General features: G+C 35.3%; 1 protein-coding gene across 3 annotated transcripts in view; it reads right to left on the bottom strand.

Annotated features, from left to right (window-relative positions):
• Positions 1 to 19,653, bottom strand: part of gnb4a (guanine nucleotide binding protein (G protein), beta polypeptide 4a) — a 32,912-nt gene that overhangs the window by 12,748 nt on the left and 511 nt on the right. Inside the window, exons 1-9 of one of the 3 annotated variants that reach the window (XM_067454373.1) lie at positions 19,326 to 19,352; positions 17,385 to 17,482; positions 14,790 to 14,828; positions 14,263 to 14,369; positions 13,767 to 13,830; positions 13,119 to 13,281; positions 12,970 to 13,036; positions 12,153 to 12,354; positions 11,793 to 12,009 (exon numbers count right to left, since the gene is read on the bottom strand). In XM_067454373.1, the coding sequence (XP_067310474.1) occupies positions 11,793 to 12,009; positions 12,153 to 12,354; positions 12,970 to 13,036; positions 13,119 to 13,281; positions 13,767 to 13,830; positions 14,263 to 14,369; positions 14,790 to 14,828; positions 17,385 to 17,441 (916 nt within the window). In that variant the 5' untranslated portion in view covers positions 17,442 to 17,482; positions 19,326 to 19,352. Of the gene's footprint in view, positions 1 to 11,792; positions 12,010 to 12,152; positions 12,355 to 12,969; positions 13,037 to 13,118; positions 13,282 to 13,766; positions 13,831 to 14,262; positions 14,370 to 14,789; positions 14,829 to 17,384; positions 17,483 to 18,971; positions 19,144 to 19,325; positions 19,353 to 19,653 lie in introns of those variants that run through there. The other 2 variants (XM_067454371.1, XM_067454372.1) reach the window with 2 other exon arrangements.

The raw sequence follows: 19,653 nt of genomic DNA, 5'->3' as shown, positions 1-19,653 counted from the left end.
TCCTGAACTCCCTGGGGCCCTAAGCAAAATTCTCCTCCCATCTGACCCGTAAGCTATTTAAACCATTTGCCAATGAGGTTCAAACAAACAATATTTATTAAAGAGTATTTTCTATATAATCTTAAGATAGTACTTGCTGAAGAAGACGGCTTTACTGTTGGTGTATCAGGCTGTACTGGGTCTGTGCTAGTACTGGCTGAGGCTGGATGTGGATCATCTGGGTCTGTGCTAGTACTGGCTGAGGCTGGATGTGGATCATCTGGGTCTGTGCTAGTACTGGCTGAGGCTGGATGTGGATCATCTGGGTCTGTGCTAGTACTGGCAGATGATCCAGCATCTCCTCTACGTACAAACTTAAGCATAGCACTTGCAAATTATAGATAAAACAATTTTATAAGCAGCATCCGACCCATTCAAATTGGCTCCCCCAGATTTCCTTTTATACATTTTCAAATATAAAATACTATTTATACTATGGCTTGGTTCTTGTAATGTTTAACAAACTAGTGATTCAGATACCAAGAATCTGTGAGTGATGACATCATTGTTGATATCAAGAATTCACTTTTGTAGAAGTGAACATGTAATCCCTGATATCAAAAAAAACATTGTTACTAGTAAAAATTCCATACCTTATATCAAGAATTCACAATGTAAACAGTGAACATTTATTTATTGACATTAAAAATGCATAAATTGTGAATAAATAAAAGCTAAAATGGCTTGCCATAGGATGCTACTGTGTTTTATATTATGCATGTTAAAGCAATATTTGATTTATGGTTATTATTTACTGAGGGATGGGCATCAATATTGACCAGTATGTCCAGCTAATTAATATCAACATTTTAAATTCAATATAGCCTATAAATCAATACTCAATCAATGTCAAATTGTCAATACATTTCTTTCATCTTGCATAATTTGTGCAGTAGTTTAGAGTTTTAACTAAACATTGACTAAGACTATAATCATCGTCTTGTTTTAAAAGTATGTAGCCTATGCAGGGTTGCCAACTTTTAAGTTTAGGTTGGAGTGAGATTTTTTGAGGGCCGGGGGGGGGGGGGGGTATCTTCATCCAGTATCAGTTTATATCTAGTATATATACTGTACATAATAATATGTTTGTTTTGGCACTAGTTTAAACATTTCTTGGGTCAAATTATATGCCATTCCTTAATATTCACTTGTGAGTGATTATATAAGTATCATTATTCATTAAAAAGATTAGGATGCAAGTTATTTAAGTTTTGAAATTTCACATTTAAAGAAATCTAGTGTTTGATCATCATATCTAAATATTTATTAGAATGCAAAGACTGCAATATATTTTTGAACAACTAGATTAGATACATGTATATTTATTAAAGAACCATAACATAATGGCATTACAAATAAACATTAATATTTTTTAGCCACAAAATGACTCTAATTTGCCTCTTTGAATTGGAATTCTCTATTTTAATATTAATTACTACACTAATTGTAATATAAATTTTAGAAGAAATACAAATATTAGAAGAAAAATGTTTTAAGTGGTCATTTATTGACAATAATTGTTGCACAAATAGTATTTAGTACCAAAAGATCTCCTCAAAATATTCAATAAATATAATTTAATGAGTATGGGTGTGACCTATTAGTAAGGAATACCTGAGGGCTAAATACAAGAATAACATTAATGTTAACAATGTTGAATCTCTATCACTCTCCATAATAAAACGTTCCTGTAAATATGGCTGACTTAATAATCAATAAACACTAACACTATGCTGTACTGTTTATCAAAACTTGCAGCAAACATCTATATCGTGAAACTGTTGTGTATCCGCTTAAGCCGTTTAAATTCATTGGCACAGCGCTAGAAGTATTGAGCGCTCATGGGCCACGTGACCAGCGCGCACCCATAGACAGTAAAAGAAAGCGCGCACCGCAGGGAGACGAGAGCATGCACTCCGCTTTTCAACGCCTCTGGCTTTAACATTATGCCACATTAGCGCCAAAACGCTATTTATTGTTTGAATTTCATTAAAACACATTTAAAAAAATTAAAGCTTATAGCTTTGTTTAATATCAAAAGCAGGTTTGGCAATTTGGCGTGAGATTGAGTTGGGCGGAGTGAGAGCGTGACACAGAGCCTGAAAGCGTGAGTCTCACGCCAGATGCGTGAGAGTTGGCAACCCTGGCCTATGTGCACTTATGATGAGGAGGAGGACCATCACGCCCATATATTGTTCTGTCGGTCTGGTATCCACACAGATATTTCTGCTGGAAAATACACGTTTCGTTTCGTGCACGCGCATATGAACGCATGTTCATGCGTGACACGGATCTTTTCCGAGCTGCAGTAAACAAACACCGTTGCCGTTTATCAAAAAACAAAAACAAAAACAAAACTTAAATAATTTTAATTTTCAGGCACAAAGACACCGAACACAGCCCTGAAAGCGGCTGGCATTAGCTAGCTAGACAGACCAAGAGATGTACAGCTTGCCTCTCCAGCTTCGCAAGACAACAGAAGAGAGATGCATATCAACTTTACTTTAGGGTACTGTTATTTGCTGACATCAAACTTGGAGAATAGAGAACACAAGTTTACCTAATTGCTGTTCCTGCAATTCACTCTCATGGTGTTTTTTCCCACTTTTCATGGCCAGAAGGATAATTCCGCTTCATTTTATCATCAGTGTTTAACATTGATTGACGCGCTTTGACACGAAGGGGAGGTGGGGCCTTGAGAAAATTGCGGGGCCCTACGCAGCTTGCGTAGTGAGAGCATAGGGCTGTTCGGCTCTGTACAGGACGATAATTGCACAACCTATTCAATATTCTATAATTAAATCAACTAATCGAATATTCTAAATTCGTGACTCATCCCTATACAATACATTTATGTTATTTCAATTAAGGGTGCTCCAATCAGGATTTTTGGAGCTGATCACAGATCGCTGATCACATTCTGCCGATACTGCTCATCGATTTATTTGAAGCCACCTTTTTATTATGTAGACTTATTTATAGGGATGCTCTAAACTGGATTTTTTTTACTGACATTCATTCAGGCCCTGCATTTCTTGTTTGAATCCCCATTAGGTGACTGGAGGGGGCCTTTTTGATGATATTTTTCAAAAAATATATAATTATCTCACCAAAATGTTTGATCATGCAGTGCATGTTTGTTTTTACAATGGGCAATTGTTGAACAATAGCTTACACACAGCACAAGGCTGATTTCAAACTCAGAAATTAATTCACAAAAAGGGCAAGTAAACAGTCATTAATAAAATAAGAACAAAACTAATTAACAAGTAGTAACACAAAAACAATCTAAACAAAAAATATTGGATGGTCTTCTCTGAAAAAATTAAAAACAGATTAATCCTTACATTAAGGTTACAAAATTTAGTGTAGTTAATGTTAATCAAACAACAAAAGACAATGAAAAAATAGACAGCAGCAAGATTATTAGATGCTGTGACTGTCACTTTAAGAGCTGCAAGGATCAGTTCTCAATCTGCATACGGACACTTAAGACAAGTGAACATATACAGTTCACAAAGGTTTGTGTGCACACTCTTCAAGATGGTAATTTTTATTCATACAGGTGTTTGTTTTTGACCATTTAAAGGTGATTTTCTCACAATCTGCTTAAGGTGGCCTATGCATGTGTTCTTTGAGTGTTCATGAGCCTCTAAGAAAGTGTGTAAGCGCTGAGGGGTTAAACATTTGTAAGTATGTATGCAAGACATAAAAAGAAATGCAAATTATAACTAGTGAGAATCCCACACAGCATTGGTTGTGCAAGTGACGATTCCTGCGTCACCTATGCTGCTTTAGAGTGCAGACACAATATGCTGATGTGAAGCCATTTGCACGTTGAGGGGGAAAGAGAGAGATCGCACGCTCAGTGATTCAGGTTGTTTGTGAAATGATGTCTCACAGAAAGTTTTCAAATTACTGTCCAAGTTATTTAATAAAGAAATATGAATTGTACCTTAACTTCAGCATTCTAATTATTTTATCTCAGCCGGACAGAGATTGAGACTGTGCCACTATATGTCATGCTGTACCTCTCACTGCAGGTACGTGTCTGAGACATCAGCATGAGAACGGCTTATAGGATCTGCCTTTATAGAGACTGCCGATCAATCATTCAAAAGCGATTACTGGCCGATAGCGTAGCCGATCAATCAGAGCACCCCTAATTTCAATGCTCTGGCCTTAGTGTAGATAATGTAAAGATTACTATAATTAAGCCTGACAGTTTGATTTAAATTAAATGGCAACACTTCACAATAAAAATCCATTTGTAACATTAACTAAGGTTAATGGGTTACTTCAGCGATTAGCATATGGCTTTTTTTTCAGTAGAAACCCTGGAGTATATTCGAATGATTGTGCTCCCCCCTCTCATATCCCCCCCGAGATAAGAGATTTTTGCATTTTATTTCTGGAAAAATTACTCTGTTGACCCAAATATAGTCAATTTGCATCATCAGTAAAATGCTTGGCCAGACGCTAAAGACTACAGCCAGCAGAGGGAGCGGTGGTGGGAAAGTAAAAGTGATTCAGTAGTGGTGGCTTTGGGAGTGGCCTCACAGGGCAGCAAAGCATTCTGGGAATTGTTGTCTTTCATCACCATGAGACAAAAACACATTTTCCCAGTCTAGAAAGCACCAAATTCAAAAATAATTTCACATTTCTACTACATTAATGACCCAGTTTAAATACAGATTCATCTTCCCAGCGCTGAAATGCTGTAGAAGTATTTTTCATTGTTAGTTTTTTTTAATTTAAACATTTACCAATACATTTAACATTAATACACAGTGTTACTTTGTTTCAGTTTAAATGTCTTATTTACTTTAATACTTATTTTCATGGTTCAGTACTTTTTTGTAATAAATATCAGCACTGTTTTACTTGAAGTGTCACTTAATTATTTTATTTTTTATCCAGTATTTATTTTGAATACTATCGTTTGATAAATTGGTTATCAGAAAATACAGTCCATCTTAGTCATTGCATCGGTGAAATTCACTATCGGTCAACCTCTAGCATTTACGCGTTATATTTTGGTGATAACTATTCAACCTTTTCAGTTCGCTCAAACTGATCCACAAGTTAGACAAACTAGGAAAGTTCTTTAAAAAAAAAAAAAAAAAAAAGCTCAGTCAAAAGCTGTATTAGCTTTTAAAACCAAGAGAATATTACTATTTTTTATAGCGCTTTTTACAATGAAGATTGTTTCAAAGCAGCCTCATAATGGTAACCGGAAAATAATGCAACAGAGAGCAATTTTGTCAATTTTTCATTTCGATCACTGATAGGTCTTAAAAAACGAGTAATTGATTAACCGTGGACGGGGCTTGTGCAGGGGGCGGGGCGTCTCAGTCATGGAGATATGAAACTATTTTAGACTGTTTATTTTAGACTGACGAAAATATGCTGACAAAAAACGAGATGTCTATGCAAATATGAACATGTAAAAAAATGTTTTAAAAAAAAACTGCTAGATGATGCATAAATGTCTTTGAAAAAGAAACTAAATAACAGTCTCAAATAATCCAGTCAATGATATCGTCACTGTATTTGAGCTGAAACTGTCAATACACCACCCTGCAGAGCTTTGCTAGAGAATTAATAAACTCAGTCAAACGCATCCTATATGAGATTAATCAGATATATGCCTATTACAATTTACATCTGCCCAAAAGGACGCAAATGCGCACATGAACTTGGCCATGCTAGTGTTTTACAGGCTTGAAAACGAAACTTATTTTGAATGCGCTCTTCCCTTAACAACAACGCTAATACACGGGCAACGAAAACACAGATAATTTACAACACTATAATCGTGTTCTCATTATAATTCTATGTAGCCTACATGACAGATTGGCGCTGCACATAATTTTATTTTTCATGATCAAAGTCAGTATTCTACAGCATCACTGCGCGTTTTCGAATCCATTGAGAAACAACAGATCTACAGTTAAAAAATGAGTAACACTTCTGCATTATTAATATCACCAATGATTTTGAAAAAGAAATAGCCTAATCTAAAAATAATATGACCGTCTCAAATAATCCAGAGTCGATAATGTCGGGCTGTTCGCATTTGGGCTGAAGAGAATGAACACCAGCCGAAATAACAGCAGCGCTTTGCTAGCTGGTTATTAAACTCAACCAAACGCCGTCCTATATGAGATTATTCAGATATAGACAACATATAATCAATTATTAAACAAGTAATCTTACAATTTGCATCTGTGGAAAAGGACGCGGATGCGCAGATGAGCTTGACCCTACTCTGACTCTCATTGTGGATTTCCTTTAACAGCGCGCTGATACACGGGGAACAACTATTAATTATAAATTAATCCTTTATAGTACATAAAAAAAAATGAAATCCAGTTTTAACCTGCCTACAAAATCCACCAGATTACTGGTAGTGCTACTACTGCTTTTTTTACATCACAAAACCCAGTTTTAGCAGGGGTGTGTTATACTGTATTTTTTAGTTCACACACATGCAATTCACAGGGACTCTCCATAGGTGTAATATTTTTTTATACTATACAAACCGTATTCTTCTATCCCCCTACCCTACCTGGCACACAAAACTTCTGCATTTTGTTGTATGTTGGTATGTTGTTTTAAGCCATTTGGTTTACAAGGACAAAGGAAGTGTCCTCATAAACCATGTTTACTTTGTAATACCCATGTCATAAGACACATTTGTGTCCTCATAAACCACATATACCTGTACGCACGCACTTTGCGTTTTTTTTTTTTTAAACAACATTTTAACAGTGTTGGTATTTAACACTGTTTGCCATTTATACTTTAAGTATACAATATGTATACTACAAATATAAATAGTAGTAGTAGTAATCTGGTGGAATTTGTGGGTAGGTTAAACGGTTAGTTCACCCAAAAATGAAATTGATGTCATGAATGACTCACCCTAATGCCGTTCCACACCTGTAAGACCTCCGTTCATCATTAAAACACATTTTAAGATATTTTGTATTTTAGTCCCAGAGCATATGCAGTCTGTGCACACGTTACTGTGCATGTCTAGAAAGCTTATTAAAACATCATCAAAGTAAACCATGTGTGACATCAGTTGGTTAATTAGAATCTCCTGAAGCATCAAAAAATACATTTTGGTCTAAAAATTTCAAAAACTACGCTTTATTCAGCATTGTCTTCTCTTCCGTGTTCCTCAAATAAAGGATTGCGTGTCAAACAGCCAAACTGCTGAAATCACGTGACATTGGCAATCCGAATCATTGATTGATTCACTGATTCATGGCCGTTTGAATCTTTATTTGTGGTTTGAAAAAAAAAGCAGAAGAGAAGACGATGCTGAATAAAGTCATAGTTTTTGATATTTTTGGACCAAAATGTATTTTTGATGCTTCAAGAGATTCTAATCAACCAACTGATGTCACATATGGACTACTTTGATGATGATTTTATTTATGATGTATTTACAGTGTTGCATAGACTGCAAATGCTCTGGTACTAAAATATAAACCATCTCAAACTGTGTTCTGAAGATGAACTTACAGGTGTGGAACGACATTAGGGTGAGTCATTAATGACATTAATTTCTTTTTTGGCTGAACTAACCCTTTAAGGGTTTTTAAAATGTACCCTAAAGGAATACCAATGCTTTATGCTTATCATATATATTTAAATGCTGCATTTCACAGGTAGTTTAAGACTGGCTTTAGATTTTAGGGAATACTAAAAAAAAATATGTTTTAAAAGCCATTACATTAATGTAAATAGGACATTTTTGGTGAGCTGACAATGTAATAATTTTCTTGTGAAGTAAAAATTATTATTACATTCTGAGCTCAAGCTTATTACTACATTTTCATAAGATTACATTATGAGAATAATAATGTAATACTTATTACATTATGTGTAGTTTTTACATTGTGTGCAGTCATTATATTATGAGTTGCTACACGTTAATGTAACATTTTAAAATTAATGTATTATTTTGAAAAGTGTAAACAAAATCATTTGCTTTTACCTCAGATAAATGTGATGTTATTGATAAATTTCACAATTCGATTCCATTACGATTTAATTTGTCTTTTGGATATATACACATTAGCCTTCTATAATATTGAAGGTAAATATTTGATTGATTTGTACAAAAACGCTTAAGTTACACCACAGCATCAAAACTTATTTTTTAATTTAAGTTTTTGAATTTTGGAATAAAATGAACGTAATTTGACATTTGAGAATTTGTTTCATATGAATATTAACAAACCACAAAGATTGATTTACTGGATGGGAGGCACGGTACAATGTTCCATTCATTCATCAACTGAAAAGTGATGAAACGATTCTTGGAATTTAAGAATCAATATTGGAGAAAAATTGTTTTTTTTTCTATCCAGCACTAACTTTAATGCAACCACTGTAGAACAAAATGTACTACAAAACATGTAAAGAAAACTGCATGCGTGATGTCAGTAACAGTAATAGTGGGTAAAACTGTGGTTTAGGGCTGGGATAAACGATTATTTTTTAAACGATTAATCTAGCGATTATTTTTCCGATGCATTGATTAATCTAACGATTCATTTTCCCTGTCCGATTCGATTATCTCCCCATTAATTGCATAATAGCAATTTATACATGTTGATTTAATTATCTGAATGAAAAAAAAAATTCCTTAACATTGCAATATATGTTTATTGCTCTTAAAATTCCAAAGTAAAAGACTATACAAGAGCAATGCATTCAATAAAACCTTGAAAACATAAGTACACACATACGATTTTTCTATGTATGCAACTCAGCCTACAGGCTATGCCCATTGATTAAATATCAACAAGTTGGCTAATCAAATCCAGGGACACACTGAAGCGTGCCATGAGCGTCTCGGCTGCGTGGCGTGTCCGTTTTTGTTTCGGTTCCCATGTTAACAGGTTGGAGTTTGCACACTGCCTGGTGCTTTTTTAAAAGGTTTTTAAGATTTTAAAAGGTTGTCTCTAATATAATTCTAACTATTTTTCACACACATTATAATTTATGTTTTATTCATAAATTTTTACTCTAAAAAGGGGGGGGCCTCGGATTATGGAGGACCAACCCTGCACAAATTAAAAATAAATAAATGAATGAATGAGTAAGTAAATAAATAAATGAATAAATAAATATACACATATGTAAATTAATAAAAACATAAATAGATAAATAAATGTGATAATAGGAAAATAAATAACAGAATAAAAGACTTGATAAAAATAAATATGGTTCATTTTTAATCAAATACAATTTTGTATTATCTTTCCCATAATAAATTATTTCCTGCTTTTATAAAAATATATCTTTTTAACTTTTATTTATTTGTTAATTTAAAGGCACAATATGTAATGTTTCAGCATTAAAAATATAAAAGATCACTATATCTATGTTATATATTTTTTAAAGTTGTGTGTTTACATTATCCCGACATTTCCAATTAACTTCTAAATCCAGAGAAATTAACATTTTAATTCGAAGACACGGACCGTGTCTTTATTTCCGTTATGTCGCCAGTCTTTCACGTCATATCCACGTTTGCGTCTTGCTTCCTGCGAACTCGGCGGAACCGCCAAACTCAAAGAGGAACACTGACAGACAGTATAAGGGGAACACCCGTATAAAAAAGTCTGTATGATAATGGATCATGACTACTCTTTGCCTGTACGTTTTGCCAGCTCAACAAAGCGCAAACGTACGGGTGAAAAAAATGACCCGAGAAGATTTTGGGACAGTAGAAGAAGCAAGAGACGTGTAAACCTTGGAGAAGCCTTTGAAAGATGGCGAAATCTTCGTGACAAGCTCGGACTGCAGAGATGCTGATCTCGCTTGCGTTTTAATAAACAGGTCATTTAAGTAACCATTCAGCTAACATAATAATCATATAATCATAACATGCTGTATGTTTGCATATTGCATAGCGATCTTGACCACATTGAGACGCGTTTAGCTGAATACGTATACATTTTGTATCGGCTTTTCAAACAGGCGGATTCTCTGTTTTTGGAGACTGAACAGCTATTTTTTTAAAAACTGATTCAAAAGTATTTCTATCCGTATATTTGGTGACACGATGATGTCATGTGTAAAACGCAGATGGACTAACTGTTAGCTATTATTGGTTTTATATGTAGCTGGAGAAAGTAACGTTAGCTTCATAAGGTAATATGCCACTATCTTGGTCAATTAATATAAGGTGACCGTCACTTTTATCATATGTTAATACTAGCTACATATAATATTGATTTAATAATGATCTACTTATTCATATATCTCTGTGTTCCAAAATAAATGTTTATTAGAATGATTGATGAACGTGGGGAGCGACACAGCGCGTGTTCCAATAAACAACGTATTGCTGGTGCTGGTTCTCTCATTTACTATGTTTTATGTTGGTAATGATAAACTAAATTGAAATTTATTTCCTTATTGAAGAGTTGATATACAGAATGTTCGACAATCGCGGATGCCATGTCAACATATCTATAATTTGAGTAACTCAAATTATGATGCGCGGTTAATATGTCAACATAGCCTACCAACTTATAGGTGTGTTGACATAGCGACCGCCCGCACAACATTCTGTCTCGCACATTATCTAACGTTACTGATAAGTTTGTTAAGTAACAGTAGCTCGCTGCTATTTCATTAGATTGACATAACATAAAGTGAAAAGCCGTAACGAAACTTAACAATAATAGAGATGTAATATAACAATTACCTTGTCAGTGAACATGTTTTCTGCTGGAGATGCCAGATTCGCTGGTTGACAGTGGCAATAATGACAACAACTCCCATGAGCCCACGCACTTTCCCGACGTCATCAAAGTAAGTCTGTTGTTATTATTTTGAATGAGTGACCCCTAGTGGCCAAAAGTTGCATACTGCACGTTTAACATTTATTTTTACATTTATGCGTTCATTTATTTTTTTACATTTATTTTTCCCTCATGTATTTATTTTTACATTTATTGATCGATTGATTCATTTCTTTTTCCGTGTGCAACATGGAAATGAGGAGTCGGTTCTTGTGTAGCTCCAGCACATCATTGGTTGAGAGCTCACCACAGTCTATTGTATTTGTACTTGTATTTGATTAAAAATGATTCATATTTATTTTATCAAGTCGTTTATTCTGTTATTTATTTTCCTATTATCACATTTATTTATCTATTTATGTTTTTATTAATTTACATAGGTGTATATTTATTCATTTATTTATTTACTTATTCATTCATTCATTTATTTATTTTTAATTTGTGCAGGGTTGGTCCTCCATATCGGATGGGGATAATCATAATCTTAGCAATGCGTTTATTAGGGCCCGAGCACAGATGGTGCACTGGAATTTTTCTGCTTCCGCATCAGAGTCTTAATGATTTAAGTCATCTCTCGGGATGTATGAATGCAAACAAAGCCTGTTTTTCTCTAATATCAGTAGAATTCCTCTCTCCCATAAGATATTTAATACAAGATTTGCGAAAACACCAAGGTTTGTCACTAAAGTAAAAAAAAAATGATAACTGGCCATAACAGTGCCTTCTTTGTTTTGGTTTATCGACATTGTTTAGAAAGTCAGGACTGTCTGAGATGAGAACACGAGATGTTTGACTTTCTATTGTGCTTTAAAACAGAAAAGATTCAGTAGAATTCAAATAGGTCCTGTAGCTTTTGTGATCTGTAACAACGGTCAGTGAGGTTTTTTCTGGGTGGTCAAAGGGTTGTGAAGTACTGACCTGCACGCTCTCCTTTAAGCGTGTCCCACACATTGCAGTTGAAGTCATCATAGCCAGCGAGCAGCAGACGGCCACTCTTAGAGAAGGCCACGGAGGTGATGCCGCAGATAATGTTATCATGCGAGTACATCATCAGTTCCTGGTCCGCACGAAGGTCAAACAAACGACAAGTTGCATCGTCTGAGCCCGTGGTGAAAGCATTACCATTTGGAAAGAACTGAAAAAAACAAGAACAACTGAAACTAGATGATATGAACATTTGCAAATTAACACAATTTTAAAAAAGCATTGCACATGCTCAATAAACCAGCACGGTGGATGTCTCAGACACTACTAAGGACTTTTCTCATTGACACTCACACAGACAGCATTTATATCAGACACGTGCCCAGTGAAAGACTGTCTGCACATTCCGTCTCGGATGTCCCACAATTTGGAGGACGCATCACAGGCACCTGACACAAAGGTCTTAGAGTCTGGGCTGAGGGACAGGCTCATCACATCTCCACTGTGCCCTGTGAATGTGGTGGTCTGCTGACCCGTCTCAATGTCCCAAAGAGCACTGCAAAGGAGAAGGATAGTTGGTTCACATTCAGTACAAGATCAAACAAACCTTGACAAAAGTGTTTTTAAATCTCTAAGCATAAAAGCTTTTTGCTTAAAAGCTCAACAATCAAGATGGCACAGGGTAAGGCTGGGCGATTTCTGGATCTTGGATTTATTTTTAGGCTTGATAATAAACATAATATATCTCTGTACTTTTACAAAGCGGGCTAAATGTTCAGTTATGTTTTGGGTAAATTAAGCTTGTTAAAAGTTTAACACTCTTTGTACTGCAGTTTATGGAGCAGTCACAAACACTGGAATTTTGCTTTTAGATTTTGAAATGGGATTGCTACTCATCAGATATTTTATTACATTCCTTGATCACGTAAATGCGTTTATGTCTTTTTTTTTTTTTTTAAAGTTCACTTGGAAATCAGCATCACTCAAACAATTATCACACAATGTTACAAAATGCCCATCTGTGAAATACTTAAATATAATTATTTCTCATTGCCTCTAGCTCAGCGATTCATCATAAATGTAATTTAAAAATGTGTGCCAATGTAATTAAAAATGTTGTTGAAGGTAAATAACCTATTAAAATGGTCATGCAAAGCTGTGATGGACTCACCATGTAGTATCTCCAGAACTGGTGACAATCTGACTATCGTCCAAAAAGCGGCAACATGACAAATAACCTGGAGAGGAAAGGAAAAAAAAGCATGAGCTTCATGAGATACATGGATTAATGATGCTAATCTTGCTGTTGACAAGGTTCACCTGTGTGTCCAGGCAGCTCTCTGGTGACTCTGACATTGCCCTCACGGGTTTTAAGGCTGTAGATTGAGCAGATATTGTCCAGGCCTCCGCAGGCTACATAATTCCCGGAGGGAGCATAGGAGCAAGTCATCACCCATGATGACCTTAATGGAATGGCATGCATCTGGAAAGAATCACAAAAAAAAGTTGCAGTTGCTATTCAGTTGTGTTATAAAGAATGAGACAAATGCTGAATCTGGAAATGCATACTACTCTTGCTAATTCTGCCATAACGATATGGTAATATGCTAGTAAATGATGAAATCCAAATTGAGCACAAGAGTTAGGGTATTCCACAACTCCGCCCAAGGGTTTAAAGCAGCAAAAGGCTAACTCATCCTATCTTACTTGCGTACATACAGTATGCATAATTATTAAAGATAAATATACTGTATAGCAAATCAGTATGCATAATTATTAAAGATAAATATACTGTATAGCAAATAAATATATATGTATATATAAAATCAGCTCCCAGTATTAATGCCCAGCTCTAAGGCATTTTCTGTAAAGCTGCTTTGAAACAATGTTTATATGATAGAACTTTATTTTTGTGTGTGGGTATATATATATATAATTTTTCTTTCTAACTTGATGGGCTGGACTAACCTTGTTTGTGGTGTAGCTGTCCCAAATGATGAGTTTACCATCTTGTGAGGCACTAACTAGTAACCTTAAACGTTAAACACACAGAGAAAAAGGTTTAAAGAGTAAACCACTGTTGTTAATACAAAACGCCACAGATTAAAAATGCAACAAGGTGAATGTGGAACAATTGCAGCATATAACATTAATACACATGGTATTTAAATGCTTGTGATATTATTTTTAAAAGACAAACGCATGGCGGTAACTATGAACACAAACTCAGTCCATCTAACAATTGTGTCTAAACGGATGCACGGATAGAGAAAAGGTGAATGATAGAGGGAGGGGAAGCGGGAGGAAAAGAAAGACTTGAGCAGAAGGCAGCCTACATAATCCCAGAACACCCCTGAGTTGTGAGAGGCCTGCTGTATTATTCATTGAGTGTACACTGACAGAGCTGCAGGGTTCCTCTGAGAGTGCCCATCATCCAGCCCCCTCAATCTCTCTGTCAACTGACCTGGAATCAGTGGCCCAGTGCATGGCATAGATTTTGGCTAAATGGCCTCGGAGGGTCCGCCTTGTTCTCATCTGGATCCTTCCGACTGAATCCAGACCAGCTGTAATCTAAACACACACAAAAAAAATTGTAATTTACAGTTACACTACAAAGCAGACATTACACCAACCAGATTTACGCTGTTAATCATTCGCGTGTTAATACTGCATTAGTGGATTTGACTCTAAAAATTACCATAGCACTGACTGAAGACAAACAGAAATTATGAAATCACAAGTCACAAAAATTACCCTTGCATGGGTTGAATGTTTAAATTTTGATGGAGGACTTGGCATGTAAGATTGTGGTTAATATTTCAGTGCACTTAAGAGCGTGTTCAGCATGTACGTCAGTGGCCAATTTGCATGTCTGTGCTGAGCTCAGAGAACGGGAACCTCCATAGACACGCCCCATGATGAGCTGGGTTAGACCAGTGCTGCTCTTATGATGGAGGGGGACCCAACAGGGAAGCTGGCAGAGCTGCTTACCTGGGACAGGCTGGAGTCGCTGCATGCTTTCCTGGCATCCTGCAATGGGAACAGCAGCAAGTCAGAGAGAGAGCATTCATTCTAATAAACAGGGCTGAGGAAAATGCATTTCGAAAAACCAAACTAAGTTTGCATCAAATATAAACATTTGAAAAAACATTTAAAGTAAAAAGACTATTTCAATAACCAAAGCTGATATATGCTGTTCAAATCAGGGCAACCTATATAAGAGAATATATTCAAGATATATTCTTTTCTATAGCATCTCTATTAAGCAACACCTACCTATAAATACCTAGTCTCATGCTTGAAAATCTGTCAATAAAAACTTAACTTAATAAACAGTACAATATCAAAATGTGATGTTATTTTTAAGAAAGTAATTTGGCAGTTATGCAATTATGTATTATAGAGCCTACAGCTGCAGAAGTTTTAGAACAATAAAAAAAATATTTCACAGTCCAAAAGAGGTTGAGAGCTATGTAGACAATTAATTAATCAGAACTCCTGCATTACTTATACACTACCATTCTAAAGTTTGGCATTGGTAATATATATATATATATATATATCTCATCTGCTCACCACGGCTGCATTATTATTGAAATATTATTATTATTCTTACTATTAACTACGACTTTCACCTCAATAAACTCTTAATTACTGCTACTTAATAGTTAGCAAGGTAGTTAAGTTTGGGTATTGGGTAGGATTAAGAAATGTAGAATATGGTTATACAGAATAGGCATAAATATGCGCTTTATAAGTGATAATTAACAGCCAATATCTTGTTAATATGCTTACTAAGTAACTAGCTAAGACTGAGAATTGGAATCTAAAGTATTACCAACATTTATCCATGTAGAAAACAGTAGTGCAGCTTAATATTAACATTTTCAGGATTATTTAATGAACAAAAAGTTTAACAGCAGATCATTTATTTGGAATGTTACTGCCAAAAATAATTTATTTAACCCTGAAGGCTGAATAACACAAAAAAAGTAAACTTTTCTCATAACTCCAAAACTATAGCAAGGACAGTCAAAATGTAGGTATTGTTTTGATAGTTTAAAAGACAAAAAAGATATATTTACATTAATTTTACATATCTATTAACAATTCCCTTACGTGTAAACTGGATCTGTACAAAATTTTGGTGATATCAAAGTAATTAAAAGTTTGTTTAACCTTGACACCCTCCTAATGGGCTTTTTTTTTTTTAATTGTTCCTGCATGAGGAATATTCGTGATTGACGCAATGGATTATGTTCATTCTGGACTCATTTCAACTGGGATTTAATTTTCCAATCAAAAATGTGCCAAAAAAACGATTTATGCATGTTTCATGAAGTTCAAACGAAAATGCTAAGTGAAAGCTACATTTGATTAGCTACATGTGTGCCTGAAAAGTTATGCATCATAACTCTGTGAGGAATATCTTGTGATTGACAGAATGAATTATGTTAATTTTAGACTAAATTTAATCGTGAGAATCTGCTGTAAATAATGGTGTGCAATTTTCAAAGCCCAAAACAAGTATGCTTGTTGTATTCTACGTAGAAAGACCTTAAAATGATATGATAACATGACAAAAGATGTTTTTGACATATTACAGTACGTACATAGTACAGAAGGGATATTTGATAAATTATGAAAACTTTGTATTTATCAGCAAATAGCTCTTAAAAGGTGGGGTAAGAGTTATTTCAAAACAGTTTAGAAAAAGGACTCTGGCCGAGTGTAATAAACTTGTAGCCAATCAGTAGGTAGGGGCGTGTCTATGTGAGAAGAGCGGCTCAGTGCACATCATTATTCAAAACACACGAGTAACACAGGACGGACATTAGCCAAGAAAGAACTAATACATGCTGGCTTTTGCTTAAATATGCACACGTGTCATGTTCGCTTGTTTGTCCATTTGCGATCATAGTCGCTCACTTCTGACCCGTTCACTTCCACACCGTATGGAGAGTCTAAATCTCCTCACTGTCTGTTTCCAGCGTCAGCTCACAAAATGTGTCCAACAGGTAAGATACTATACTCCTAATGTTTGTTTCCTCTTTTCATCTATACAACCCATCCGGTCATAATTGTAATATGTTGTTAGCTGGACTGTCGAGCTTGTATACTAATGTTATCGAGTTGTTCATGAGTACGGTTTGTGTTTTTGTGATCGCTATAACTCTAAACGTCATAATTGTAATATGTTGTTAGTTAGACTGTCGTGCTCGTGTACTATTGAGTTGTTCATGAGAACGGTTTGTTTTTGTGATGGAAGGGGTGACAATTACACCTATTGTCATTTGCGTTGATCAAGGCAATAATTTTGAAAAATATTATTATTTTTTATTTTATTATTGATAGGTGGAGCCCACTGGCAGTACACTCCGTTTTAGAAGGGACTACTCAGCACTTGTTAAGGGTTTATCAGAAATGGTTGGCTGCATTAAAAAGCTAGGTTTCTAAAATGATACACATTTTGTGTTATTCTGTTCCAATGTAATATGTTGTTGTGTAAATTTATTTTCTGAATACAAGTCCCCAGAAAGCATCCTTTGATCTGATTGGCTGAGCAAAAAAATGATCGGATCTTACTCTGATCTGATTGCGCAGCTGCTCGGCCTCCTGCCGCAACTGCTCCAGCTCACTCATGGTCCTCCAGGTGTTTCACTCCCTTCCCAGCTTTGATAATACTGAACACACACAAACATAAAATGACATCAAGTAGTCAATAAAGGGAGTAAAATGGAGCACTCATGCTCAATCAATAATTCAAGCCACTCACGCAAATAATATTCATTAGAATGTCATGTTAGAGGTCTCACAGACCCAGTAAGATGGTAGCTTTAGATACAATTTGTGGTGAACACAAAAAGTGGTCCAGTAGCATCAATGTTCCCACTATACACTCCAGCTATAGCACTGCAAACTGAAGAGCTGGGCACGCCAAGCTCCTTTGTTAAATGAGGGGGCAGCACTGCTTGGCACTGCCTACTAGTTGATTTCCCTAAAAATGTAACTAACATCAGCTCTAAAAAAAAATGTACTGCAAAGTAAAAGGTTATTTTAAAAAAAATTAGGAGGTGGTGCAGTATGACACTCAACAGCAAGGGAAACAAAAATCACACATTCAAAAGACTATATGTAAATGTATCAGTTTCATATCTAGAAATTTAAGAATAAAGATTAAACAAACAAAAACTAATTTCTAGCTGAGCACAGCTTCTATTTTCGACACTTTTTCAGACTTTGCGTTTTAAGGCTTGGAAATCATAACTCAATTAACCTAAAAGTAACTGAATAGGACTTCTAACATAGGTGGTTTGACACAATATGGGAACACCCCTAGAGATCATTGAGGACTACACTGACCTCTGAAATCTGTACATTTCAGCATAAGGTTTTTTTGTTTTTAGGGAAGCAGTAGCATGATTGCAAGTAATGTTGCTAAAAACAGGAAGACTGCTTGTCCCAACCCTATCAACCAAATTACAGGAAAAGCAAGTAACAGTGTGCATTTTAAATACACTTTCCATTTTAACAAACTGTACACGTTAACTGACAACATTATAATATGAACACACACACACACACACACACACACACACACACAGCTCAGCTTGATTAAAATAATGGAGCATCTTCTCAAGGGAAAAAAAAGTTAATCCAGCTAGTTCGGTCATATGAAATCCGTTTTAATCCAAAATTGAATAATGTACATCCGGGCGTTTATAATCCTTAATCCAGATGTGTTAACCTCTTATTTAACCTGTGAGCCTGTTAAACTGGTCGTGATAAATTCGGAAAACGCAGTTGTAAATAAAATATTCACACAGGGACGAAAATGTAATTGTGTTGGTCACCAGGTCTAATACGATAAAACGTAATGTGTAATAACGTTACTCATGTTCACGTACATTTCACATTAACGTTATTCGAAGCTAGCCAACTGTTTTGACAACAGATTCAACACCACATGTTGCACTCGGCATAAACCTCTATATAATCTACTATTAACGCGACAAATGGCATAAAATAACCTTTCTCTGCAGATTTGCCACCCGTCAAGCTAATCAGAGTTATATTATGATATGGTGTTAGTTTGGTTAGCACAGAGGCTAGCGAGCGGTGACTGTATCATGTCAGTTACTCCAGACCACCACACAAACACTGACACATTACCTGGTGTAAAAACACTATAAATCCTCTTTCCGCGTGTAAGGGTTAGCAGCCTTTTTTTTCTTTTTCAAAATGTTAACGCGGTCATTTCGTTAATATCCGAAACAAGACATCGGGCGCCAATTTTACTAGATTCAAGGCAATTCACAGAGCGATTACCACACCCATACTGATATTGAGAGCATGGCAACAATTGGATGCAGGGGGAAATGAAACAGTTTATAGTTTTTTTAACAAATGATATTTAGTGTACATGTATAAAAACGATTAAAATGAGTCATTTTTTACAGAACATAGTATATTATTATTCAATTAATTTATTTTTATCAAAAGAGTTTGATATTTGTCTACGCCTACCTAATCAAGTCACCCGCGCGTGAAATGGTTCTGGCTATCAGCTTCCTCAATTATCAAAATGACTGAAGTAGTTTGATAGATTTGGATGCAGTCACAAATTTGTAACAATACGCATGCATTAGACTTAGAAGAAAACAGTGTGCTCTGCCATTTTAAAAAGCAAATATATTTAAAAACTCATAAATGTCTTTTATAATTTGCTTTCTATAACTATGAAAATTAATATCTATGATATTAAAGTTAAAAAATATTTATATTTAAGTGAACCTCGTCATAGTGTAAGATTCCCACCTATTTAAAGCAACAGGATACACTGGGTGGTTGCCAG

The sequence above is a fragment of the Pseudorasbora parva genome, chromosome 9, assembly GCF_024679245.1.
Source record: "Pseudorasbora parva isolate DD20220531a chromosome 9, ASM2467924v1, whole genome shotgun sequence".
NCBI classification, from domain to species: domain Eukaryota; kingdom Metazoa; phylum Chordata; class Actinopteri; order Cypriniformes; family Gobionidae; genus Pseudorasbora; species Pseudorasbora parva.
Note: the sequence above shows the minus strand (reverse complement) of the source record. Positions and strands in the feature narration are given on the sequence as shown.